Source organism: Lates calcarifer, linkage group LG13 (assembly GCF_001640805.2).
Source record: "Lates calcarifer isolate ASB-BC8 linkage group LG13, TLL_Latcal_v3, whole genome shotgun sequence".
Lineage (NCBI taxonomy): Eukaryota > Metazoa > Chordata > Actinopteri > Centropomidae > Lates > Lates calcarifer.
In genome coordinates, this window is record NC_066845.1 from 20017606 (window position 1) to 20044438 (window position 26833).

Here is a 26833-nt window from a genome sequence, read left to right on the forward strand (position 1 = left end):
TCACAACTTCTACAAGCACAGTTAATTAAATAGCAGGTAATAATCTGTAACAAAATAAATCACACTATACACACCAAAAGCTACCAGACAAAGAATATGATAAATCCACTGCACCCCCCTATTAACACTAGTGAGATCATGGGCTCATCAAATGATATGATTAATATGTCTAGGCAACCTGAAATTTAATTTGAAACCTGTCCTTCAGTCATTTAGGTTTATACCTAGAGATGATGGCACTTTTAGAGCCCAAAACAAGATGGTGTCAAGGTCACAAACAAGAGGTTGTGGCTGTGGTTTGTCTTGTCTGTGGACTTACAGGAAGGTGTGATGAATGTCTCAGTGATTCCTGACCCCACACCAAAGGAAACATTTTTCCAGTATTTAACAGACTACATTATGAAATCAAGATCTTTTTATTTTGTATTGCCTTTGTACAACCGCATCACTGACATAAGAATGATTTTTATTCTTACAAGAGGCTGCTTTCCCCCCAAAACAACTCACACACAAAGTCCAAATAAAAGTTAAAGATAGGGGTGTCGCTTCATTACAGTGATGTCTTAAATGCTTGAAATCATTTTGGTAAAATAAGTAGCAAAACACTGAAACATCAAAAAAGATTTGGCCTTGTGTCTTCCTAATTTAATTCAGTACAGGAGAATAACCTTCACATTGTAAGATAAAAGAAGAAAGTTAGAAATGGGCGTAAGGCCGCTAAAACAATGATGCAAAGTGAGAAAGGAAAAAAGAAACAATTTGTTGGGGAATATGTAGGAAACCAGTCAAAACTCTACCCATCTCAGCCTTGGTCCATGAAAGGCAACATGGGCATGTGTGGTGAGTGTGTCTGGGGTTCTCATACAGTGGAGACTTGTTTTACATGTCAGTCAAGCTTCTGTTGATTTCTGCAGATGTGATTTCATTGCTCAGTTGCTCAGTCCTGCTCCATCACGTTAGGATGGTGTCATCTATCTCTTCATTAGAGTCTGGCGAGCTGGCGATTTTCTTCAAAGACCTGCGGTGGCACTCTGACAGCAGGTCGTTGCTCGCAGAGTCCAGAATGGCAGTAATGGTCTGCATCGATGAAAGAGCAAAAAGTAAAAATTAGACAGTCCTTTCTTACGTACATCATCTCCATCTGTAAATTACATTAGAGAGAGTCTGTAGTCTGACCTGCATGGTTTCCTCTCCCTGGCGGAGTTGTAACAGGTTGACGATGGTGTGTTCGCTCTGGGCTCTGACGCTGGTGTTCTTGTCCTTGGTGTTGTCCAGCAGACTCTTCAGCAGAGGCTTGATGAGACTGGCCTCCATTGAGGGCGTGGTGGGCTCCTTGAACACCCACCACAGCACCCGCTCTGACACCAGTCTGATGTCACTGGACTGATTCTGAAGACACTGTGTGGTCACACATACAGCAGATGTCATTGCACAAAACCTCCATCTCTTACACACTGTGACAGCAGGTACTCATCGCTGCATTCATTCACTGACATTCTTAATAGCTTCACATCTTTAACTTGAACTTCAACTTGACATCTGATATCTATCAGTCTGATATTAGATCTCATCATCATTAGTGTACACCTGAAAGCTTTGTGAAATTAATAATTTGTGACTGATATCTGAATCAGGTTCCTGAGGTAGGAAAAAAGGAAAAATAGATTCAGCTGGATTTTGCCTTGGCAACAGGAGCTGTACAGCATCAATGAATGTATTCTACAGCAGATTTTACCGAACAGATTTCAGATTTCTGTGGCCACTCAGGGGCAGTGCTGTGGACTCCCTTCTTTGCACGTATAAATATAAAAAATAAGTCAATAGCCTGTGATTATCAGTTCAATGAAACGCTTAGTGCTTTACCTTGACTAACTGTGTGATGATGCGCTGGGAAATACTGCTGCCTCCTTCTGTTCTGAGATGATGCCTCATCAGGTATCCCATCGCTCTGATTCCACTGGTGGCAATAGGGATCTGGAAGAGGTGGGTAAAAACAATATGTACCAACAGAGAACCGAAATGACATACAATGTAAGGGAACAGCATATAGTTGAGTAGTGTAATAATCTACAATCTACAGCACTCCCTGAGGAAAGAGGACCAATACCACACTAATTTCTGTCAGAAAATACAGAGCTACAGCCAACAGCAAGTTAGCTTAGCTTAGCATAAAGACTGGAAACAAGGAGAACAGCTAGCCTGGCTCTGTCCAAAAGCAAAAAATGGCCTACTAACCCCTCTAAAGCTCACTAATTACACCCTCTATCCCATTTGATTCATCTGTGTAACAACAAGTTGTGGGTTGATGGTGGGCTATGGGCTGGAATATCCCCTGGCCGGGAGCAGTGACTTTCTGGGGTCTATGCTGGTTGCCTGGCAACATTGCATAGACCCCTGTTGACTTGTAAATAACTATATTTGTTCAAAATATCAAACAACTTCTTTACAGGTGTTTTATACAGGATATTCATTGCAGCCATGTGCATTAGTTAATGAGAGATGTGAAAAATGTACTGTCAGAGAACAGTCTTTCTCCTCACCCTGTCAGCAGTGGCATTGGTTAAAATGGTTTCTGTTACAGTATTACAGTAGTCCTTCCCACACAGCTTCTCAGGAGCAGACTTGACAGCTATAGCCAAGGCCAAGCTACGGCCATGACGCACCATCCAGTCCACACCAGACACATCCGCTAAAGGCAAAAACACAGAAATAAATACATGAATTAGAAAATTAGGTAACACATACACACAGGCATATATATCCTGTTACTACAACTAAGCAAAAATACAAATTTTTAAGTCACTATTATTGTTTCAGTCTGTACACCAAGCCAGTTGCTGTACAAAGTATTATTGGTTATATTCAGAGAGCAGAAGGTGATGACAACTTTGAATATAAATACCAACCTAAAATGTGCTGAAGTAACACACTCTTTAGCTCCTCCTCTGACAGGAAGGCACACAGCTCACCAACACAGCCTGCTGAGGCCATTCGAGTTGCATCCTATATACATGCACGCATACACACACACAGAAACACACAGACACCAATCAGACAGCCAGACAGAGGCAGGTTGAGTGTCATTTATTCTCAAACTGACATGGAGGCTCAAAACCACCTTTTAAGAAAACCACATCCTCTCTGCCTGACTTCCGTTTTTCTACTGTGATCACACAAAAAACTACACCACTGAACAGCTCTTTGTGAAATTTCCTCTAAGTGTTTATACATTTACACTTTATTTCATTGGTAATTACTTGATGCATTCAGTTGCAATTACATGCCCTGGGGGTGGAAAAACAGGCATGTTGCAACAGATCTTAAAAAAAAAAAAAAATCTTCTCAGCTTTATTTAATGCTGCAAGGCATCCAGTCATACCTCATCATGTCCCAGCATGCCAAGTAATGTAGTGGTGATGTTCTTGCGGATGGTTGGGTCCACCTTTGACCCAGCCCCCTGGATGACAAACCTTAAGGCTTGGAGCATAGTCTCCCTGTGAAGGGGGTATAGAACACAACATAAGAACAACGACTGTATGTGTTAAAAATAGCCCTGCCAATAATAGATTTTTGAGGTTGATGAGATTTTTAATACTTAAACCTTTAAAAAACATAAAGATATATTGGCAGGTATTAGTTTTTAACATGAACACAAACAAATATTTAGATTTGACCAAGACCAGTGTTCAGACTGAGGACAGCCGAAAAATGATTTCATCAGTGCTCTCTGGTGGACAAATTATGTAATGGACACACTATTTTTAAATAAACTCCACCATGCATTTGTCATTTCTATATGGACATTTCTTATTACTTATTGGCTAACATATTCAGATATACCGACATATCAATGATAAGCTAATATAAGCCAATAATATTGATCTCTAGCTAAGAATTTAAGAAAAAAAAGTCAAATGTCATACATTATTTATGGGCTGTTTGATATGGTGTTATTATTTTGTGGTTTATGTTATATATTTTTTTCTGACCAGTTTGCCTGTTGTTGCTTGGGGCCTATTTCACACACCAATCACATTTCCATGTAACTTTGTATGTCACATCTGCAACTCCCCAACCTTTTTTGTTTATGACCCTTTTAACTGAAGAAATGTCTGCTTGCAGCCCCTTTTCACAGGACAGGGGCTTGATTGTGTATATGGGTTGTGAGGAAAACAACCAAACAATGTCTGGCCTTATCAGATATGAAGTGGAAGTGATCTCATTAAGAGTCTCACTGTTGTCAAGTTCTTATGTTTGCTTTACTTATACAACATCAACACCATCCCAATCAGGGATCCAAAATGAAATTTAATATGCATAGTCTGTCTGGGTGTCTGTGAGATTAAAAGCTAAATCATTCCCTTTCCAAAAATAGAGAAATTAGAGCCTTAGCTGACAGGGCAAGCTGATTAAAGTCTCCAACTTAAATTTTCAATAACTGTTTAACTGTACGAGCTCTCACCTGACTCCAGAGTCCTCAGCGTTGCGGATGGCAGACAGCTGCTCAGTGAAGAGCGGGTCCACCTTGGTGTGGATGGAAACCAGCTGGCCCAGAGCCTCAGCAGCCCTCAGCCTTACTGCCCGGCTCGAGTCCTGCAGCGCCTTCAGGAAGGTGGTCTGCAGCTGAGGAAGGAAGGGCTTCAGGGCAATGCCAACCTGGAGGAGGAATACAGTCCAGAGGTTAGAGCTGAAAAATTGTGACCTAAAGACTCCAAATAACAGTATTTATGAAGAAAGATATGACTATTTTCAACAGTATTTTGCCCCTCTGGTGTCTCATAGGGAGATACAGGTGCAGACCTTTGCCAACAGCAGGGTGAGAGTCTCGAGCAGAGCGGTCTTCACTGTCCAGGCAAAGCGGTCTCCCAAGATACGAATCAGAGGTCCGGTGATGTTGACAACAGAGGGACGCAGTGCCTCAGGGGAGGTCAGTTTGATGACCCCTCCTAATGCTTTAGCTGCCTCCTCCTTCTGCTCAGGGCTACCAGTGAGGACACCTTCTCTGAGGACAGGCAGGATACAGGTCACACCCTGTAGACACAAAGAGGATGTAGAACAGTAAGTATGATAATGAATAGGGCTGTAATAAATTATTATTTATTTTATTTTATTTTCAGTTAATGTTTTGGTATTAACTGCTTAATTACTTAATTATTTAATTTACAAAGAACCAGAGAGCAGCAGCAAACATTGCTCACATTTGTGGAGCTGAAACAAATTTTTTATTTTAAAACTGAAGAACTTGTCTGATAGAACTGATGTTGCAGAACTGAACAGACAAATGGATTGGTCACTATCTCCACTATCTTCACTATCTGGGCACAACTGTAGTCACATATGTTACATATGGGAACCAGAAACTTGTCCACAGTGGTGTCAGAGCAAAGTTGAAGCCATTTGCTAACACAGGAGCTCAGGAAGACAAAGGGATGTGATAAAAGGTAGAAATACAAGAATGAAGTCACCATGCTGTAATAAGGTGCCAGTGTTTATTGTGTCAGGACGAGCCTTCTTACCTTCTTGGGCAGACAGAAACCCGGCAGGTGCTGACCCTTCACGTCTGCAGCTGCTGATCTAATGTCTCGATGCAGGTCATCAATTAGAGCTAGCTGGCTGCTCGCATCCAGTTTCTACAGAACAATAAGTAAAAACACAGTATCCACATTTACCCTTTGATTAAACAATAAAGTACTAAACTCTGTTTTCGTTGCATCATGTGTGAATATAAATAGCATAATAAATAACTACAACACAAAGACAAATTTATGTTATTTTATATTACACACCTTGGTGATGGAGTTGATGGTATCCCAGCTCTGTGACAGGACCTCTGGGTTGGAGTCATTGAGAAGGCGGATGAGGCCTGACAGCAAGGTGCGTGTATGGGTGCTGTAGTCCAGGCGAGTACGAGCAAAGTAGGCATTGAGGATCGTGACGGCAGCCTGTCTGAGGCCGGGATCAGCACCTCGTGTGGCCTCCAGCAGGTCCTCAATGATGATGCGCTGGCCTACTTCATCTTCCACTGATAGGATCACTGTTTGGCAGCTGCACAACTCCTGTAATGAAGGTTATCGTTAGTTCTTTATGAGGAGAGAACAAAAGGCTGAAGCACAGCAGGAGCACTAGATATTATAATTTATGAGAGCTGGTGGTACCTGTGCTTCATCCTCTGTGCCTAGCTTTCCTTTGAGGGAGGAAAGCAGAGCAGGCAGGATGACTCCTAGGTGGCGTGTCAGAGCGTCTCCAGCCACAGCGGACAGGAAGGCCAGTACACGGGTGTTCACAGGAGGAGCAGTCAGCTGTCATAATGACAGAGGGCATCTGCTTTAGTCACTCATACAGAAACAGTAATGTGGACTAACAAAGGAAAAGCTGACCATGAACGTTACCTTTGGAACCAAGTAAGGCAGCACAGAGCGACTCTTTACTGCCATGACTTGCTTCAGACCATCTAAAGCAAACTCAGCTGTCTCCTCATCATCCTGGGAAAAGACATGCAGTGTATTATAGGCCAGATTAAAAACTTTTTAATGCTATGTGGATTTTAGACTCTGTGTCCTCTCTCCCTTACCAGCTGTTTGAGCAGGGTAGGCAGGATGTCATCGAGTGCCTGGTGACCGATGGTTGCATGGAGCTGCTCAAAGGTTTTGGCTGCAGCCTCTCGAACCTCCTCCAGGGGGTCACAGAGAGCCTTCCTGACTGTGGGAACCAGTGACTCAGAGAAGACAAGAACCTGTGTTGCAAACAACATCAGGTCAATAATAATTCAGGTAATTACAGTTCTCAGACTTCTGCCCTAAGCCTTCTGTTTTTTCTATTATTTTATCATTTTAATCTCATTCAACCTACTAGCTGTGATGTTACATGTTTGTATAATGGCAGAGAAATGTCTGTGTTAAGAGCATATGCATGACTCACTGCATCTTTGCTGGTGGACTTCATGATCTCACTGAGACCAATGCAGACACCTTGCCTCTCGTCGCTCTTATCGGAACGCAGCCCATCCTCCAGGATGGGAATAATCTCAGGGAGAATCTTCTCTCCTAGCTTCCTCACCAGGTCTCCCAGTGTACGAGCAGCAATCTAAAAGCACACGGACACATGGCATCAGTAAAAAGGGCCTGTGCAGGTACTTTCACAGTGACAGAAAAATGCAAATACTGATAGTCACAAATCAGCGGACATATGAACAGTGGGTTATATGTATATATATATATAAGTGAAAAGGAGTAATACAGTTCTCTTATCAGGGCAGGTGGAAGCCAGGAAACCCAGCAGGAGAGAGAAGAGGGTTGGGAGGATCTCCCGAAGAGTTCTGGGGGTGTTTGACACCACGATCTTCCACACATGGAGGGAAGCCTGTCGAACCACCAGCTGGGTATCTGAACGGCCCATGTAGAGGCCAGAGAGGACACGGTTACGTCTCTCAGCGCCAAGAGCGCCGATGATAGCCTGGGAGGGAGAAGGTCAAAGGTCAGCAGTGCTTGACAAATCAATGTTGAATACTGGAATCATCACAACACTGTATTGGTGGCAAATAAAAATATAACAAAAAACAGCTTTTGTTTCTTTTTATTAACTGGATGAATCTGGAGAAGACTTGTTGATGAAAATAAATGTATTCATACTTTATTGGATGCAGCTGTTCCAAAGTTATCATCCTCTGAGGCGGTCTCTGTGGTCATCTTTCCTGTTACTCCAGAGATATGGAACAGCAAATCTCCAAGCAGCTGCACGGAGCTGAACCTGCAAACCAACAACAGCACAGATTAGTCAATAAAAGAGACAACATTTATTTGATCACTAACATGTTACAGTGTATCTATGTCTAACCTGATTCTCCACAGGTCATCAAACAGGCCCTGTTCCAGCTCAGGGAGCAGCAGTGCAATGGCAGTTTCAGCATACATGCTAATGATTCGCTGTCCAGCTCGCAGTGCTGTGTCTCTCACATATTCGTTTTCATCAGCCAGAGCCTGGTGGACAACACAGAGAGGGTAAGTGATACTGAGGTGCAGTGAAGTGTAATCTGCACAATGACGCACAGTTTGGTAAATAAACTGAGTCACTAACAAGCCAGTTTCCAGATAAAGGTGCAACACGAATCATTATACACAGTTAAAGTCAAGACTCTGGGCAAAATGGGCAAAAAAACTAAACAAATAAAAAATATTCTTGTCCACAACTGAGTAGCCACTACCTTGAGAATGCAGGGGATGATAGGGCCAACATAGGGAGTAAACTTGTCTCCAAAGGTGAGAGGCAGGTAGATGAACATCATGATGTAGCCATCTCTGACATGGGAAGCGATGTCAATCTTGCTGGCTGTTTGTACCACATCTGGCATCAGCTTGTCCAACTTCTCCACTCCCAGTCCAGCCATCACCTCAGCCAGACCTGAAGACACCAACACACAAATCATTCAGTGACTCAGACATTCAGTGACATTAGTGACCTAATATCAACCAATAAAATTATATTGAGCACATATCTTCAACAAAACAGGGAGAGAGTGGAGAACCGACCTTGTGCAGCTCCAGAGCGATCTACAGAGCTCTGCTCAGAGGCTAGTGTTTCCATGAGCCAAGGCAGCAGGTCATCAAAGCAGGATTCTCCCATTCCCTTCACCATGGCACCCAGCGCCTTGGCTGAGACAGTACGCACCTAGAACGGAGAAGAAGAGCAGCTACAGCTTCAACTTTATATAAACAGAACACATATTACTGAGATGAATTTCTGAAAGCAGATGAAGTAAAAACTCAGAGTTTGTTTACTGTGAGTTGAGGGAAACTCTCTCTCACTTTTAAGGTACTCATCTTTTCAAATGCAATCCACCAAACTCATTAGGTTATCTCTAGGTTGGACTACAGGTTACAATCACAGATCTATAAATAAAGTTGTGTCTTATCTATCTGATTCCATTTTCTGCTGCCACCAGAATTTTGTTCCTAACATGTTACAGGTGAATAAATATAATGTGCATAATTGTCACTAAACGTACCTCAGGCACAGGGTCCAAAAGAGAGGTCTTAAGTCCAGGAATAACACTAGGCAGGTAGGGTGATAAATCCTATAAATAGTGACACATACCACACCATAAACAAAAAAGAATACACGGTTAGAAGGAAACACAATAAATGAATACATTTTATTTATAGTTCACTGTAATATTTCTTTAATGCTGCGTACCTTCTGATCAGTAAGGGAGTACATGTTGCCAATGATCTGAGCGGCCATCTTGCGAGTGTCAGTGGAGCGATCCTGGAAGGCTCTCTGTACGATGGGCATGATAAGGGCAAGTGAGGCGGCATCGATGAAATGTACAAACTTTGTGTCCAGCAGAGTCTGCAGGCATGTCTGGGTCTTCCTGGACGGATCAGTGAGAGCATCCAGTAGGATGGGGGTGATGGCTGAGAGAGCAACAATGACATCACTGTTAAAATACTAACAAACTAAACATCAGTGATAAGCAAAAACAATTCTCAAACATATAGTATTATATATACAGTATATAATATAGTAAGCCTCTTGTTGTAATTTTTATTCATTCATGCCTGGCATTGTATAGACAATTTTCTGGCAGAATTCCTGTGCTGCTAACTAAATAACTTTTACTGGTTTTTTCTGACTGGCAATGCCATACATGAATGTAGAGTGAATGCACAGAGCAGTTGAAATAATTCTGATTATAAACCTAAATCAATCTGCGTTACTCTACTGAACAGCAATAAATTATAAAATGATTCCCTTTACAGAGGTAGTAGGTAAAGCTGGGCTTTTGTACTATCTTCTATTACAATGTGCAGATGATCATTTAAGTTTGTATCACTTGTATAATTGGAGTCTATCATTAAGATGTTAAAAACTAGAAACAAAGAAAAACAAGCCTCTCTCAGGGTGAACATGCTGGTACTTAACTACAACCACATATTTAAATTAAGCGGTAAGGTCCAAGCTATGTTTTTAAAAGCCTTTGGGTGCATAACTTATGACAGTTTTTACAGCTCTGTCCCATTTCATTGTATCTCTTACCCAGGATTTCAGGGTTGCGAATGACAGAGCCAATCTGTCGGAGGGCCTGTTGGCCGGCCTTCTGCACCTTCACATGGGAGTCGGTTAGCACTTCGGTCAGCTTGGGCACAATGCTGGGCAGGCAGGAGGACAACTGCTTGGGTGCACAATAAGCCATGGCACCCAGCAACTCAACCGAGCCTGGAGGAAAGAAGGGGGTAATTAACAATAAGCTTCTGTATAACTGCAAAAGTCATTTGATTGTGACTGTCATTGGATCAGTATGTAAATGAAAAAAAGTTGTACACAACTTTTATCACAACTGCTATAAAGTAGACATTTGAAAACTATTCTTCGGTCTCAATGTGTGACAAGTTACTTTGAATATAGTACAGGAAATGTACAGTAGTTTGGATGCTGGTATATGATTTTCCACATCTTTCTAAGCAATTCCCAGTTATGCCAAAAAAACAGCAGATGACCAAATAATTTTGCATCCTTAATCCTTAATGAATTCCAGACTCTAGGAACTCTGTGTATATAGGGCCACCTCACCTGCTTTAGTTCTCCAGGACTCCTCCTCCAGGGCCACCAGCAAGGAGGGGAGGACCAGTTTCACCCCATGGGCACTCAGGTTCCTCATCACAGCCTTGGCACAGTCATCTGCAGCCTGAGGGAGAAGAAAATGGGGAATGGGGCGGTAAAGGCTTTAGACAGGAATCAACCTATGAGATTTATTTGAGAAGAAGTGAGATATTAATGCAGAGGAGACAGTGGACTCAGGATATGATCTACCCACTTACCTCTCTGACATACTGGTTTCCATCTCCAAAACAGAGCAGGAGGTGTGGCAGCACATGGACCACGTACGGCTCAAACAACTTCCCCAACATGTTACAGAGCATCTCAAAGGCAAACAGTGCTCCTGTAAGAGACAAATAGCTGGTCAGCAGTTATTTTTTGGCTCAAAAAATACTTTGCTGCTGGAGACAGACTAACATAGTATCTGCAAAAACAGGTATAAATGAATCCAAAGCCAAACAGTTCAGTGGTTGGATAACTCTCACTGACCCTCCCTCCGTCTGAAGTTTTTCTTGTCCTGGATGGCATCAGTCAGCGTGGTCATGATTTCCTGCTGTTTGAGCGCCAGGATTCCAAGACCTTTGACCAGACCAGCCAGTCCGTATGCTGCTCCCTTTCTCTCTGCATACTTGTCGCTCTCCAGCAGCAGCTGCAGCAGGTTTCTCACAATCCCTGCAGCGTCCTCCTTGATGGCAGGGACTAAAGGAGGTAAACAGCTGGCCACAGACTCCTGAACCTGATGAGAGATGACAAACCATATGAAATATTGTGGTGAATTTTTGTGGCTGAATGGGCAGTAAAGTGAAAGGCAGCAAAGTGACATCTGCATGAATAAAAAGGCTATTATAAACTATAATAAACACTGAACAATAGAGGGTGAGTCAGTAGCTGGGAAGCAGGATGAGTTGCTTACCTGCTGTGAAGGTGTAGAGAGTGCAGTGATGAGCTTGGCCACAATGGGTTTGACCTTGGGGTCATTTTTGTCCAGATGTTTGGCCAGGGAGCCCATGAGAATAACCACACTCTGACGGACAGAGTCATAGCTGGCGTCCTGGGGGGCGTTCTTCAGAAACTCCTCAAACACTGGCAACAGGGAGCTCACATTGTCCTGTTACAAAAAAACAGGGGTATAAAATCCAGGCAAGACATAAATGGTCATATCAAAGGGTGTGTTTGTAATTTGTGTGTTTAAAATTGAGTGTTCAAAACATAGCTGGAAAAAGAAGTGAGCCGTACCTTCCCGTGTGTGTTGAGTGCTGAGAGGGCAGCGTCCAGCATGCAGCGCCGCACCTCAGTGTGGCGGTCATTCAGAGCATCAGGAACAAAGAAAAGGAAGAGAGGGGTGACCTGAGATTCATCCAGGTACTGGGACAGCTTGTTCAGAGCCAGAGCGATGCCACACCTGAAAAAGAAGTGCGTGACAAAAGAGCTCAGTGCACAAGAGGAAACATTTAAAACTGTATGGCTTTTAGAAGTCTCTGTTACAAAGGGATTTGCTTTTACAATAATATTTGATATATAACTACTCAACAAGTAATTATCAAACTGCCAGGACTGGGGATTTGAATATAAGCAGCCTCAAAAATACACAGATAAAAGTGGTGAGCTGGCTGCAAAGGCTGGCTTTCTGACAAGCATGTTCAACCTGTTTATCATCATCACTGTCATTGGTTTTTGGCGTCCCATCTCTCCCTGTTGGAGCTAATCCAACTGTTTCTGCCTATCGATAGTAAGCTAGTGTAGATATTATAGTGGTTAATTGTGCATTCATTAACTTAGGCCCCGGAGACACTACTTTTCATTTTGTCTCGCTAAAAAGCCCCTCTCTCTTATCTTTGCAAACAAACACTGAGATTTACCTGGCCTCCCATTGGTCAGGTGGAGCTTCAGAGATGACTCTACCCAGAGCATCCAGCACAGGAGGCGGTCTCTTTAAAAATAAACAGTACAATACCATACTTTGGTTTCAGAGGAAATAAATCCACTAGTAGCAGCCAGAGCTAAAAGAGTAATAATGTGATTTGCCCATGGCTCAGGGACTCACATAGAGTTTCTGATGGTAGAGCTCAGTCAGCTGGCCGAGCACTGTAGCCGACTGGTCTCTGTATTCAGACACAGCACTTGACAGAGCTTCGGCCGCGGCAGAACGGACAGCCTCCTCATGGTGGGTAACGTCTCCAATCAGCAGGGAGCAGAGCTCGGGGACCAACTCCAAACCCAGAGACTCCCAGAGTCTGAGGAGAAAGGACAAGCCAAGAAATTAGTTCAGCCACTGAAAGTATCCCTTCTCCTTCACAGTTAAGAAATCTAATTTTGCAGGATAAAACTTTTTAAAATTACATTTTAAGAACTGCAAGGTTACTTTTCATAATATGTATAAAATGAGCACTCAGCAAGAGGAGAAAAAGGAAGAAGAAGAAGATGAAGATCCTATGACACATACTTTTCAGCCAAGGCTCGTCCCTCCTCCTCAACATCAAACCTGGCAACCCAAAGCCTGCGCAGCAAACTCAGACCACTGGCCTCTGTGCTGTCTGTGGGCAGGGCAAACTCCATCTCCAACAATCCCTGAGCCAAAACAGACTTGGGGTTAATATTCACTCACAGGGAAAGCCATGTCCATACACATTTGCTATATAATTTGTATGTTCATAAGCAATCATGGTTTTTTCTTTCTTGGTTTATTAAATGTTCTTCTGAAAACCACAAAATGTGGTAATTCTCTGTCTGTAATGCACCTGTTTACTCTTTAATGAGACAGGCCATCTTCAAGAAATATAAAAATGAACTGATCCAAAGCTCACCCTGAGGGAGGCATCCCGGACAGAGAAGCAGGGTGATAGCAGAGCGTTGAGTAGGACATCTATCTCTGGCTGTTCTGCCACAGTGCAGCCGTCTCCTCCTCCAGCACTGGCACACAGAGCTGTCAGGCACTGAGACGCCAACACCTGAAACACAGAGTGTGAAAAATCTCACATCTCAGGCCTAAGCAGCAGTTCTGTCATCCATGTGGTTATTTTAGGTTGTTTCAACAAGACATGAAAAAAAAAAATCAATGGAACACGGAGAAAAAAATAGAACAGAAAAAGCTAGCAAAATCTAATACTGCAAATGAGTCACATAAAGTAAATACAGACAATGGCCAAATTTATCACATACATATACAAATGAATACTTTATTATTGAGAACTATAGCCAGGATGGAATCTAGGAAATAAATCAGGTCAACTCCTCAACAAAAGGAGTTGATGTTTGAAGTTAAACTGAATTTAAACTAAAACTGCTCATTTACCTGGAGTCTTGGGGTAGCTGTGGAAATAATTCTGGTCAGTAGCAGCAGCATGTTGACACGTGGAAGCAGCTCAGGGCCGTTCTGAGACAAAAAACATAACAGTTGCCACATAAATCCATTCAAATACAAAATAAATGGCAGAGCTGTCAAACACAGTTTTATCAATTAGCTTTGCAATTTATTTGTACAGACCAAAGGTGCTGCTTAATAGCTGTGAACACAAAAGACTGGCAAGAAAAGAGTGTGTCCATATAGCATTCTTGTCTCGCAGAAAAGTGCTGGCAGGGTGCTGCCCAACCCAACCATCCTCCTGTGCAGGTCACAGTGGAGATGTGTTTCTTTACCTCATCTATAACAATGTCGTCACTATCTGTGTCGGCCCGGAGCTGGGAGTGTTCGTTGATGACCTGCAAGGCTCTGGTCATCATGTTCTCGGTCTCCTCAGTGCTGCCTGAAGACTCCCTGAGCATGGCGTTGAGGAGAGGGAAGCAGAAGGAGAAGGCTGGAGCAGACAGGGGAGCCACATCTGAGAAACAAGAGAGCAGTCAGTATGGCAACACTGAATCAAATGATCGTGTTTGCAGGACAAATTGTTTTGGAGATGGGTTCTTGTGCAAAAAAAAAATAAATAAAAATTTCATATTGTTATTTTAATCTTATATTCTTGGACAAAGCAGATGAAAACACTGGCTTGTCTGGAACATTAGACTATACATGTAACATTTCCTTTTCATTCATTTGCATTCTGTGGATTTTGATGAATATCTGTCTCATTCTAAGGATGTTTTTACTAATTAATAAAGCAGTAATTGCCTCTGGTGTGGCTCCCTATTTTGATTGGTTGTTTAAGCCTGTTGCTTTAGTACAAAGATGAACTGTTTCACACTGTTAATTTAATGTCTGGTGAAGATCCATGATTGAAACATGCATCTAGTAAGCTCAATCATGCTGTAATTAAACAATTACATGAGATTTCCCTCTGGTGCTTTCATTGTTTAGTCAGTTTGGTAAAAACCTAAAACACATTATCAACATGAAACTAATAACACTGCATGAGAGAACAAAACTGTGCATTGTCTATATGTTGATAAAATGCTGCTGTCTTTGAGGTTTAAGTTAAGTGTCTTTGACTACTCACCACCAGTCTTGCTCTCTCTCTGTGGGACAGTGTGGTTGTATAGCAGCTGTACAGTACGGTGGGCTGCTGTGTCTAGGTCCTCCTCTCCCCAGGCCTCGTCCAGCTCACACTCTGGTTTCAGCAGCCGTAAAGTCACATGACCCACAAGCACAGCTGCAAGAAAAAAAAAGGGAAAATGACAGTGACTTGAGATACTGAGACAAAGCTTTGTTTATCAGTTCAACACCAAGACAGGCTACATACCTAGGTGGTGAACGTGCTTGGGCATAAGGCACAGTCCAATGTCCAAGAAGACCTGCTGGATGCGAGGAGCAGCCAGGGGGGATTGTAGCAGGGGCAGTAGGACCTGGAGGACAGCAGGGAGCTCCCTGGTAATCTGAGCTGGTCTCTCTTTCAAAGCAGCTTCCAGCAGACCCACCACACTCTGTAACTCCACATCCAGCTGGTGACAGCAAAGTAAGTCACAGGTCAGCAGGAAAAGTTTAGAAAGCCATGCTTCAGGCAGGCATAGGAGAAATAATTCCAGCCTTTATTTTAGATTTGGTTCCATACCCCTTGAAGTCTCTTGCGAATAGAGGCCTCCTTATCAAGCTGGATCTGAACCATTTCCTTTTGTTTGCTGGTAAGCTGCACCTCATCTTTGATGCCCTTTTTCTTCTTTAACTCCTGTTAGAAGAAATAGAGATCAAAAGGTGCTCCAGACTTTAACACTTAAAAAAACACTGTTGTTAATACATGCACTTTACCTCCTGTAACTCCATTTCAATTATCTGTTCCTTGTAGGAGTAGGCCTTGTTCTCTCTCTTCATGTTGACTTTCTTGGTGCTTTGCTTCTGAGCACTGCAGCAAGTGAAGAAGTGGAAGACAGGAGTAAATAAATGCTGGAGAGACAACTTAACTTGCTGTTAAGGTTGGAAGTCAACAGTGGTAGGAGAGACTGTGTGTTACCTCTGGATGATGCTGTTGTCGTGCAGTTCTCCTTCAGGTGTCAGCATGATGGCATACTCCTCCCTGGTGACTTGGAGCAGAGCAGGTTGGGAAAGCCCTTCGGTGACATGACTGATTACCCGCGGTAACAGCTTGTTGGGGGACAGGCTGGAGAGGGCACCGACAGCATTTTTCACCGCCTGGGGAAGAAAAACATAAAATACACCCCCATGAGTCAATAACCAATGTCTGGCAAGATTCTTCTGTATGCAGAATGTAAATGTTAATACACCATTCAATCACCCTGGTTTCTTCTCAGGAATCAGTTAAGTACACCTCACTGTTCTTGTGTGTACAAATCTAAGGTAAATGCAGTATAATGAGATGTGTGTTATCATCAGACCTGGTTGTCACCATTGACTTCCAGTAGATGTGGCAGAATCCCTTCCAGATTCTTTTCTATAAATTCTTCTGCTTTTATGTTCATGGAGGAGAGCAGAATAGGCCAGAGGCCACGCCGAGCTTCAACTGAAAGAGACATACATAGAATGGATGAGATGTCAGGTGTGGGACAGAGCACTTATACACTATCGCAGTGTCAATAAACTTAAAAAAACTGTCTGTCTGTCATCAAGATTGATGAGAGAGTTAATATGACTGTGGTAAACAAGTAGGCAGCAGGTTTACACTGCAGAGCAACTCAGTCTCATACCTATGGATGGATGATGAGTGACTATGAGGATCTCCATGGCCAAATTCTCTGCTTCGGTGGGGTCGCCCCATTGGCTGGCAGAGGAGCAAATAACGCACAGCGCGTCCAACAGGACACGAGGGGGAACATAGTTGCGACCCAGCTCAGTCAGCTCTCCTGACTCTGACATCAAGACGTCCTGGGGTAAAACCTGACAATTTACAACATACAGTCAGACACAATCAGACTTACAAAGTGCAATCTGATATGGTATTTCGGAAGGTGTACAGAAACCATATAATTTTGAGGGTCCAAACTTAAATTATCAGTCTGTACTTTGTGTTTGTTGATGACCACACAGAGTTCTCCCAGAAGGCCATGGGCAAGACTAGATCCACCCAGAGAGGAGAGCAGCTTCCTGATAGTCTGTTGTGCCCTCTTCCTCACACGCCAGCTCCGAGACAGCAAAACTGCAACTGTGGCGTGATGATACATCCTACAGAACACAGTTACATGCAGGAAAAATTAACTAGTGATTGTAACATTACAGGATTAAAGGAAATTTATATTCAGCCTTTTTTGTGCATATTCATCCAGTAAAGCAATATGTTAATCAAAATAAAGTTAATCAAGTTTACATGGTAACACTTCACTTTAACCCCCACCCCCCAATTTATAATTTATAAGCAGTATATTCACATAATCAATTGCTCATAACATATCATAATGCAGTTACAACAAATTAATGCATTTTATGTGTTTATTAATGTACAGTGCTTTCAACAATTAGAACTTGTGCTATGAAGACATATTTTGTCATATTGTCATAATACATTGTAATTCACTATCTGTGCTAATACCAGGACTCAGCTATGGATGCTTCAGAGAAGCAGGTTAAGTAAATGACAACTCCATCCCGCTATATATAAGGGAACTTGTGTATTTGTATTTAAATATGTGTTTGCTTGTACATCATAGCAACCTCACATAATCCAGCATTCCTCCAAAGAGTGGCTGTATGTGAAAATAACACTAGGGGTTGCTGTGGCTCAGTAAGTAGAGCGGGTTGCCCACCAACCAGAAGGTCAGTGGTTCAATCCCCAGTTCCTCCAGTCATGTGTTATCTGTGTGTGTGGGTGTGTATGTCAGAGCACGTAATGTGTAGAAGAAGCGCTGCATGAATGTGTGTGTGAATAGGTGAATGTGACCTGTAGCATAAAACGCTTTGAGTGGTCAACATGAGTAGAAAAGTGCTATGTAAGTGCAGCCCATTTCCTACACATCCATGTACGTGTGTAGGATAGTACTCACTGTGATTTGCTGGTGTTAAGTCTGTGGGCATGGTCCAAGAAGAGCCTTTCACAGAGCAGCAGCACTGTGAGCAGAGCTAGGCAGAGTGCAACAGACAGAAAGAAGCCATCACTTCATGTCTTAACAATTCAAATCACTCACGAGCTTCTTGGATGTAAGAAAAAACTGCCTTACTTTCCTCACTGGCCTGGGAGAGGAACTTCTCTGTGGTGAATAGTGGCTTCTTCTCATCTAAGATCACATTCCAGAAGCTGGTGAATTTAGCTTCTGCAGAGTCAAAAAAGAAAGAAAATCCTTATTACTTCCAGTCCTTGTGTGCTAAAAGTTCTCCAACAATCCAGCTGAAATGAGGGCATCACCTGTCTGCGTCTCCAGCAGAGCCAGCCGACTCAAAAGAACAGAGGCTGCCACACCTTCTGCAAGCAGAGCATGCTGGGTGCTTTGTGCCACAGCCTTCTCCACTGTTTGGAGAAGCAAGGGCATGAGGTCTGAGGCCTGAGCCAGGGTGTCACCTAAACACCAGGGAAAAGAAATAAGTGGTTTGACTTCAATTTATGGAGCAGGAAATTTGACATACATCGTAGCCTAACGTCCTTTGTGTGACTGACCTTTAAAGGCCCCCAGCATGGCCTGAAGGTAGGCGTGTCGAACCAAAGATGTGGAGGTCTTGAGGGTGAAAGCTTTCTTCAACCAATCCAAGAGAGCGGTGGGAACTTCTACTGTGAGGCGACTACTCCACTGGGAGAGCACGGACACTGCATGCACCAAGGTGCCCTCATGAACTAAATAAAACAAGGAAAAGTAAGTACTAGACTGAAACATTAAACTGTGACCTTGCTAAGAATTTCCAGGCATAAAATAACATTAGGGGCTATTATTGTCCTATCTCCCTAGAGTTAATAAATCTGAATAAAAGACAGAGCTACGATACCTTCTTGCTGTAAATAAGGGATGAACATCACAGTGACTGCAGAGCTGAGAGTCTGGCTAGAAGTTCCTGAAACAGCATGATGGCTGCAGCTGGCAATTCCTACAACAACAAATTGAAAATGAAAATTCTCCATTGTCTGTTTGCATTTTCTAGTAAGGTCATAATTAAAGTATCAGCAAGGCCTCTTACCTGACAACACACTCATCTTTTGGGCAACAACTGTGAGCTTTCCCTCAGACCCTGCAAACACAAGAATTATGCTTCAGGAGAGCAAAACCAAACATGATTAAGACAATATTTCATTCAAATAGGTAATTTATTAGTTCACCTCCAAGAATCTTAAAGAGGTGTGTGACGATGTCCTGTACTGCAGTGGGGTCACTGCACTGCTGGGCCAGGTTCTGCATGGCTTGGACTGCCTCCTCCATCAGCTGGGCATTGTTAGCTTTAAGCTGGCCTGAAACATAGACCATACAATAATTATATACTCTGCATTATGCTAAATTGAGTGTCTAGTCCCTCAGTTATTGTTATTTCCATTAGTGCAGATGATATGTTAGTTATTTGCATGAACACAAATGTTCAAAATGGCATTCCACAAAACAAATAATTAAATTAGCTGAGTATCAATTCAGGCCTTACTTGCTATGGCCTTTCCGATATCCATGGCATACTGACTGAGGTCGAGAGTCAAAGCAGACAGCAGGCAGGAAATGGCTGGAAAGAGACCAGACAATATTATAATCCACTATATGAGAGTTGCCTGAGCATTAAGCAAGTGAGTACTTAACACAAACATCAGAAACTAAACAAGCCTCACTCTGCATGGCATTCTCTGGACTGCGGAGCATTGTCTTCTGCAGGGTAGGGAGCAGCAGCTCCTTGAACTCAGAGTGAGACACATGACGCAGTAAGGAGCCACTTTTGTCCAAAATGTGCTGCTGTGGTTTTGTCTTGCTCATAAGGACTGATTTTATGTACAGGTCTAACAGGGCACTCTGAAAAACAGCAAAAATAGATTTAAATGTTGCATCTATTTTTGCAGTATATGACTAATAATGCAAATTCACAAATCAAAATAGATTTTTAAAAACTCACCTTATGCTTCTCTATTGTTGCTTTGTCTTTCTGAGCAGTGCAGAAATCTAAACACACCCCCAGCATGGCCAGAGTTGTAGGGCTCTGGTCCAGACTCAGCAGAGTACTGATGTACTGATCAACCAGTCCAGGGTTCTGTTAAAGACAACAAATGTTAGACAGATTAGAATCTATGACTGCTGTTTTGAGGAGATCAAGTTGAGGTTTTATATATGTTCCAATATCATTTATGTCTCATTTGATTTTACAGGCACACAACAGAAGTAATTTCTGATCTTTGCCATGTTTTTAAGACAGCAGACTAAAACCCCATTCAGACAGGATTAATATTCCTGGGGCAGATGGATAATAAAACATTTCGCCTTTTCTCTTGTGATAAAAGTCGTCATTCCAGACAGCATGTTAGCCATAATATACAGGAGCCAGTTCTGTAATAGACAAAGATGTGCTGTGGGAAAATCATGTGACAATCAAATGGATCAATATAATTTCATTATTATTTACCAGTAATTATTTCAGTTTATTTCAATGCCTCTGTCTGAAGTTGAAGTGGAATGAAAATCACTGAGCAATGCAAGTGATTTTGTCAACATCCTCGCTAATAGGGTTCCAGACCTCTGCATCAGCCCTACATCTCTGATTTGTTTACTGATTCAAATAAAGTGAATGACTGAAGGGAAACAAAAGGGCACTTCAGTCTGATCAACAGGCCAGATTGTCCCCTCTGACAAGATCAACATACAGTATGTCTGTCACTGTCAGTGTGCGCTACACTCACCTCCTCCCAGAGGTGATTGAGATTCTTGAGGCTTGATTTCTGAGCAATGGTCTTGGCTCCACCCACCACCTCTGCCACAAGAAGGCTCTGAACCTCCACCTACAAGAGAGGACAACAGGCCACAACATGACACAAACATCCGAGATAAACGCTGTCCATGGTCAGATGTGGACAAATTCTGAGTGGCAGTGACAATGAACACTTCAGTGAGATCTGTATGACTGCATGTAAACAATATTTTTCACATACAATTATAATAACAATGATTTAAAAGTTTCTGAGTTTAAAAAAAATCAGAAACTTTCACTGACCATTTTCTTCCAGATGGGTCCCTCTCTTTTCTCTGGGGCAGAAAACACAGTGGGGACCAAAAGGAAGGTCCAAGACAAGCCGATGAAGGCAGCAGAACCTGTGCTTTTACTGAAAATAAAATAAGGAAAGCATAGGAAAGGGAAAGAAAAAAATACAGAATCAAACACAAGTTCCTAGACGTACTCACCTATTCTTATTTAATCCGCTATATATTATTTTTTTCTTTTTAATTTCTTTTTGTATACAGCTATAAACTTTTTTTAAATATTCTGCTGTTTTAATGGTTAATCCTATTTTTTATTCTATAAAAGTATATTAATGTAGTATATTGTGTTCCTGCTAACTGCATTCACATCATTATAATTATATTCCGTACACTATACAAATCTTACTCACCCTGCCTATCCAACAGAGTGAAAAACTGAGTGTCTATTGAGGTATGATGAAGCTTTCAGCTAAAAAGCTATAAAAACAGGAGTTAATAATGTGGTGCAACTGAAAACTATGGATAAAAATCTACATCAGTTCAGAGCAGTACCTTGGCTCTCCATTTTTGCTGATGACTCCACTGTTCAGCAGGCAGTGGAGGAGGCTGGTCACCAGGATGACAGGCTGACTCTCGGCCAGCTGGGCAATGACAGAGAGCAGCTCTCTGCGGGATGCAGCATCTCTGTGAAGCACACACATCCATTATACTGACTGTGGTTTATATTATTTAGTTCTTCCCACCTATATCAATGAGGGTAGGCTAAATTGCATTAAACACTTCTTCCCGCAACTATGTTGTATAAGAATGTCGTATTGGACCACATTAATTTTGGCAATGCATACATAATAAACTGGCAAATGAGCATAAAACACTGAAAAGAAAGAAGAATTCCAGAATTCAAATGTGTTAAGTGTAGTTTTTCTCAAGGGTGAAAGTGAGGACATACACCTACCGATATCTGTGTGGCGTGAGACAGAAGAGCTTGCATAGTCCTTTGATGGCAGGTTCTGGCAACTCTAAAAGAGATGTTTGGAATAGCCATTAGTGGTGATTATAGTGCCTATTTTTGACTAAGACATCATTGTGTAGAAAATTAAAGAATACAAAATCCCTCACCTTTGCCCTTTATACAATGTTTCAGCTCTTCAAATATCTCCTTACGCTCTTTCACACTGGCTGTGGTCACTTTTACAGCAAATTTCTTCAGTGTGTCTGAAACCTGAAGAGGCAGTCACATTTAGTATGAGGACTGGTCTCATGACTCAAATGAAATAAATGGCAGCAGTGACATGTTCAGTTTAACCTATGACCCAGGACCAAGAGATATTCCGTTCACGCTCATGTGGGACAGGGGAGGGCAGCTTATTATTACATTTTAGAGTCTGGAATTAAGGAATACTACACATTTTCTCCTTAGAAATGTCTTAAATGATTGGCTGATTAACAGAACAAATCAAAAGGCTTTTTGATTTTCTATGAAACACTGATAACTCAACTAATCATCTCAATTCTAGGTACATATTTATCAATTCATACTTGGAACACTGATTAACTTGGGAAATGAACAACAATCTAACATATTTATACTGTATATAAATAGGGACGAAAAATGAGATATTCCTTGAGATAGAAACAAAACTCTGCTGTTGGTAGACGTGGTACATCGGAAAAATCATCAGCTTAGTACCACGCTGATAAGTGCAGACAATGAAGATACTTAGACAGTGGTTGTGAATGAATTATGATTTATTCTTGTTGTTTGTTTGCACAAGTGATGAGTGCCAAAAGACAGAAAAAGTAAAAGTGGTGTATCATTCTATTAATGTTCAAATGCAAATAACAGACAACAGAAAAAAACACACTTTGTTTTACTACTAATGTATTATTATTATCATCAGACAAACAGGCAGCGTGCTCAGTTCTGTGTCTGTACTGCAGTCCTCTGCGGTCTACTCTTAACCAATTTAACAGACTCCGGAGCTCTCTGACATTTAGTTTGTGAAAAGGAGAAGAAGTGAGGGATTTCTGGTTGAATCTTTCACTTACGCCAAAGCAGTTTGATAAAAATCTGGACCCAGGACTGTAATCCTATAAGGACATATTAGATGTTGTGTGTTGGTTTTCATTTTTATGTAAAACTGTTCAGAATAGGAAAGACTACTTCTTTGTACATGTTTCTTATACATTTAGCTTTCGCTCAATAAACGTATGTTGCCAAATGGTAGTTAACAGTGAAGGCCTTGTTTTTAAATCAACTGGTGGTCGACAAAGGAATTTTCAGTAAAGAAAGTTGTGCCAGCATGTACTACACTGGGTTATGAACTTAATATTTAATGCTCTCACCAAATGTCAGTTAACTTACTATGGCTCACTAATAATGGAAGGCGGAGCTTAGTTAACTCAACATCATAAAAGATGCATGTCTGTTTAACTTTGGAGATTCAGACCAACTCGAGTTGATGACAGTGAGTTTAAACCCCCGACGAGTAAGTTTACAAGCAATACTATCCAGATACAGCTTCAGCTCGCCTCCCACTGTTCAGAGACCAGTCCTCTGTCATGTTTATGAGCGGCTTGTCGTGGGCTGCAGCTGCAGCTCAGTCTCATCAAGTCACACTGAGGCTACGTAGCACTGAGCTAACAGCCTGCTAGCTAGCTGTTGCTGAAGTTTGCTCGAGTTTCTCGCTGAACACCAAAACACACCGAGATGTTCACGAAGCGGAACTTAAGATACCTCGAATTTGGTTTCCTAAGTGTTTAATTATCATTCTGTCAGCGGATAGCGTACTAATAAAACCAGCCACACAAACCTGCGTGTCCGCTGCCATCTTGCCGGTCTTGCTGCAGGAAGGACTTGTTGATGTCACTTCCGGGTCACAAAACCTACGCAATTTTTCTTCTTCTTCTTCTTCTTCTTCTTCTTCTTCTTCGTTGCGGTTGGCAAACTAATTGGTGCATTTCCGCCACTAACTGGTATGGAGTATGGATCGGAATGTCTACTATGTACTCTGTTATTTACAAAAAAGCATCTATATCCTCTCAATCAGATTAGTTTCTCTAAGATACGGAAACAGGAATAAATAGCACTCATTTCTACTCGTTTCCTTCCTCATATTTCCAACATTGTATTAAGACACGTTCCACCCTTTCTTATTGCCCACAGTGCTCACATTTACCTGTATTATGTTTATTAATCTTGAATAGCTGCGTCCTTCTCATGTCCAATGGCATTCCCCCCATTTCCACCTGTAGTGCTGCTGTTGGGGTTGCCTGTACACAATCTCAAAACCTGATATTGAATATTGTCCAGTCTTTTCAGGGATGTGTTTGCTGCTTATTCATACACCTCACAAACATAGTCTAACTAACTAACTCAGTAACATCCATCTTATCTTATTAAACCATGGTGTATAGCCTTTAAAGCCTTTCTGCCCCCTTCCCCCATCACTACCAATCAAACACCTCATTACTATTTAATACTCTCCTACATTTGTCCACTATTTTATGAATATGTACTGCCCATGTAATTCTTTCTTCAAACTGAACTCCTAAAATCTTAAAAGTACTTAACTATCTCCAAATCTTGGTTATATAATTTCAGTTTTACACCACTACCAATTCTTTAACCAATTATTGACCGTCATGGCTGAGTTTCACTCTGAGCCTTGATTTGCTGCACTTGTCCACCAGATGCCTTCATTGGGTTTTGCATTTGCTTTCCTCTCTATCTCCATCATGCACTGGTCAGAGTACTTAGTCCTCCTTAATATATGTATCTGTGAGATTAAAGCTGAATTGGACTGTTACAGTTTTATGCACAGATTTTTCTGCCTCAGTGAAGCTTCAGGACTCATGCTGATCAGATCAGCAAGATTTCATTAATGTAAATTAAAGAACTGGAAAACTAACTTACATGATGGAGGTGTTATATGCCCTCCAAACCAAGTATTTTACCTAAATAAAGGGATTGAGGAAGGAGGGTTGAGTGTACCTAGATGTGTTGAAATGCTTTTATTTAGTATCATGTAATCTTCCCCACTTTATGCAATGATTCAACTGAAGCTGAAGTTTAGAAATGGGTGATCTGTACTAAACATAATAATATAACACTATGAAAGTACAGTGTCGTCTGATTTTCTAATATATAGCATCAATTGCAAAAGTAAAAACATGTGGCAAAACATACACCATAGAAACCAAACTGAGACATTTCTTTTTGTTGTCACTTTGTATTTCAAACACTTGTTTTTGAACAGTCTGATCATGACGAAACTCTTTGTCAGAGTTTTCTTGGCTGCAAAGGAAAACACAAGGAGGAGAAAAATGTTTCTTCCTACATATGAGCATAATTAATGACAGTATTTGACAGTTTGATTCAATTCAGTTCAGTTCAATTCCAAAAAAAACCCCTTACGATAGGGTTAGGGTTACTACAGAGAGAACTCCAGCACACATATTTCAATTAATTAATTAATTACAGGTGTCAAAATCAAATATAGGGTTTTACATCTTAAATGTTTTATCTCTCCCATTACTTGAAATAAGTGACATACAATATGAAAGGCATGCTCATATTTTTATGGTGTATTTCTCAATTTTTCGTTCTCAATGCATCCATCTGTAGAAGGAGCATGAGTGTGCAACAAGTCTTGTAGTTTATGTATGCTTACAGCCTACCTTGTGAGTAGTAATTTGTATATACATGTAAAGTTGACACAAAAAAGTTTTGCTATTTTCTATTCTTTGAATATCACGCTTGTCAAATAATTCAATACATTTATTCTTTTTTTTTTCTTTTCTGCCAATCGCCGATAACATTGGGCAAGAGGCTGGATACACCCTGGACAGATTGACAGTCCACTGCAGGGCCAACATATAGATGACATTCTCACCTAACCTGCATGTCTTTGGAATGTGGGAGGAAGCCGGAGTACCCGGAGAAAACCCATACAGGCACAGGGAGAACATGCAAACTCCACGCAAAAAAGCCCTGGACGAACCAGAGTTCAAACCTGGTACATTCTTGCTGTGAGGTGACAGTGCTAACCACTGCACCACTGTGCCGCTCTAATTTAATTCTCTTTTATTTTGCTTGTGGGGAACAGGTCAGGCAAAGAGTCAGAGCCAGTCTTGAAGTAGTTGTCGTGACCAAGAGTCTGTTCTGTGGCTGTCAAAACATGAAGAACTGGTTTGAGATGAGGTGCTGGCCACTGCAGTGCTGTGCCCCCTTAACTTTGCTCTCAGTCATTCTTATAAATCTGAGATTAGCTATTGTGTTAATTGGTCCTTCGTGTAAAGATGGAAACCACTCGCTTCCTCATTCTGCTGAAGAATTTGCGTGTCCTTTGAAGTAGACTCCTCCAGCGAGGTCCATCAGGGGTAGTCATGACATTATTAGCATCGTGGAGTCTGATGACAGCTAGAGGTCCAATTTGGAAACGAGGAGTATCAGTATCCCTGACTCCATTATTAAAGTCAGTTGCTGCGGAAGGTCTGATTGAATTACATATGTCCATGTGTGGACGCCGGCGGGTGAATCTTGGGAGAGACGAGCGTTCACTGGCGGCTGGCTCTATATTGTCTTCATCACTGAAGCTGGAGAGGGATAAGTCTTCATTGTGATCATAATCTTCACTGGTGCCTGGTTCTATATCGTCTTCATCGTGATCGTAGTCTTCACTGGTGGCTGGTTCTATATCGTCTTCATCATGATCGTAGTCTTCACTGGTGGCTGGTTCTATATTGTTTTTGCCAGTGAAGGTGGAGAGGGATA

General features: G+C 41.8%; 1 protein-coding gene across 1 annotated transcript; it reads right to left on the bottom strand.

Annotated features, from left to right (window-relative positions):
• Positions 1-397: 397 nt before the first annotated feature.
• gcn1 (GCN1 activator of EIF2AK4) lies at positions 398-23955 on the bottom strand. The gene is made up of 57 exons (XM_018669252.2): positions 23871-23955; positions 22177-22279; positions 22013-22076; positions 21610-21741; positions 21071-21179; positions 20760-20858; positions 19982-20116; positions 19704-19881; positions 19526-19600; positions 19212-19340; positions 19073-19123; positions 18884-18982; positions 18561-18734; positions 18312-18464; positions 18127-18219; positions 17953-18028; positions 16978-17137; positions 16663-16852; positions 16354-16478; positions 15972-16150; positions 15770-15863; positions 15576-15689; positions 15267-15465; positions 15024-15176; positions 14230-14411; positions 13886-13966; positions 13398-13541; positions 13037-13161; positions 12638-12827; positions 12453-12523; positions 11830-11995; positions 11507-11701; positions 11083-11329; positions 10815-10936; positions 10567-10681; positions 10033-10212; positions 9190-9410; positions 9002-9070; positions 8526-8664; positions 8201-8397; positions 7834-7976; positions 7629-7746; positions 7237-7452; positions 6919-7083; positions 6572-6733; positions 6390-6482; positions 6156-6299; positions 5787-6056; positions 5517-5630; positions 4801-5031; positions 4463-4656; positions 3380-3494; positions 2907-3003; positions 2541-2689; positions 1864-1974; positions 1177-1398; positions 398-1077 (listed from the first exon to the last, which is right to left on the bottom strand). Exons 1-57 carry the CDS (start codon positions 23886-23888, stop codon positions 952-954), a joined length of 8016 nt encoding a protein of 2671 aa, XP_018524768.1. The 5' UTR covers positions 23889-23955; the 3' UTR covers positions 398-951.
• Positions 23956-26833: the final 2878 nt, after the last annotated feature.

Bases quoted from the DNA above. Each gene is read 5' to 3' on its own strand.
- gcn1 (XM_018669252.2), bottom strand. The intron at 18,029-18,126 runs GTAAGGCAGTTT...CACTCTGCCTAG, and splicing joins CTCCCAGGCCAGTGAGGAAA to CTCTGCTCACAGTGCTGCTG. The intron at 10,682-10,814 runs GTAAGTGGGTAG...CTTCTCCCTCAG, and splicing joins GAAACCAGTATGTCAGAGAG to GCTGCAGATGACTGTGCCAA.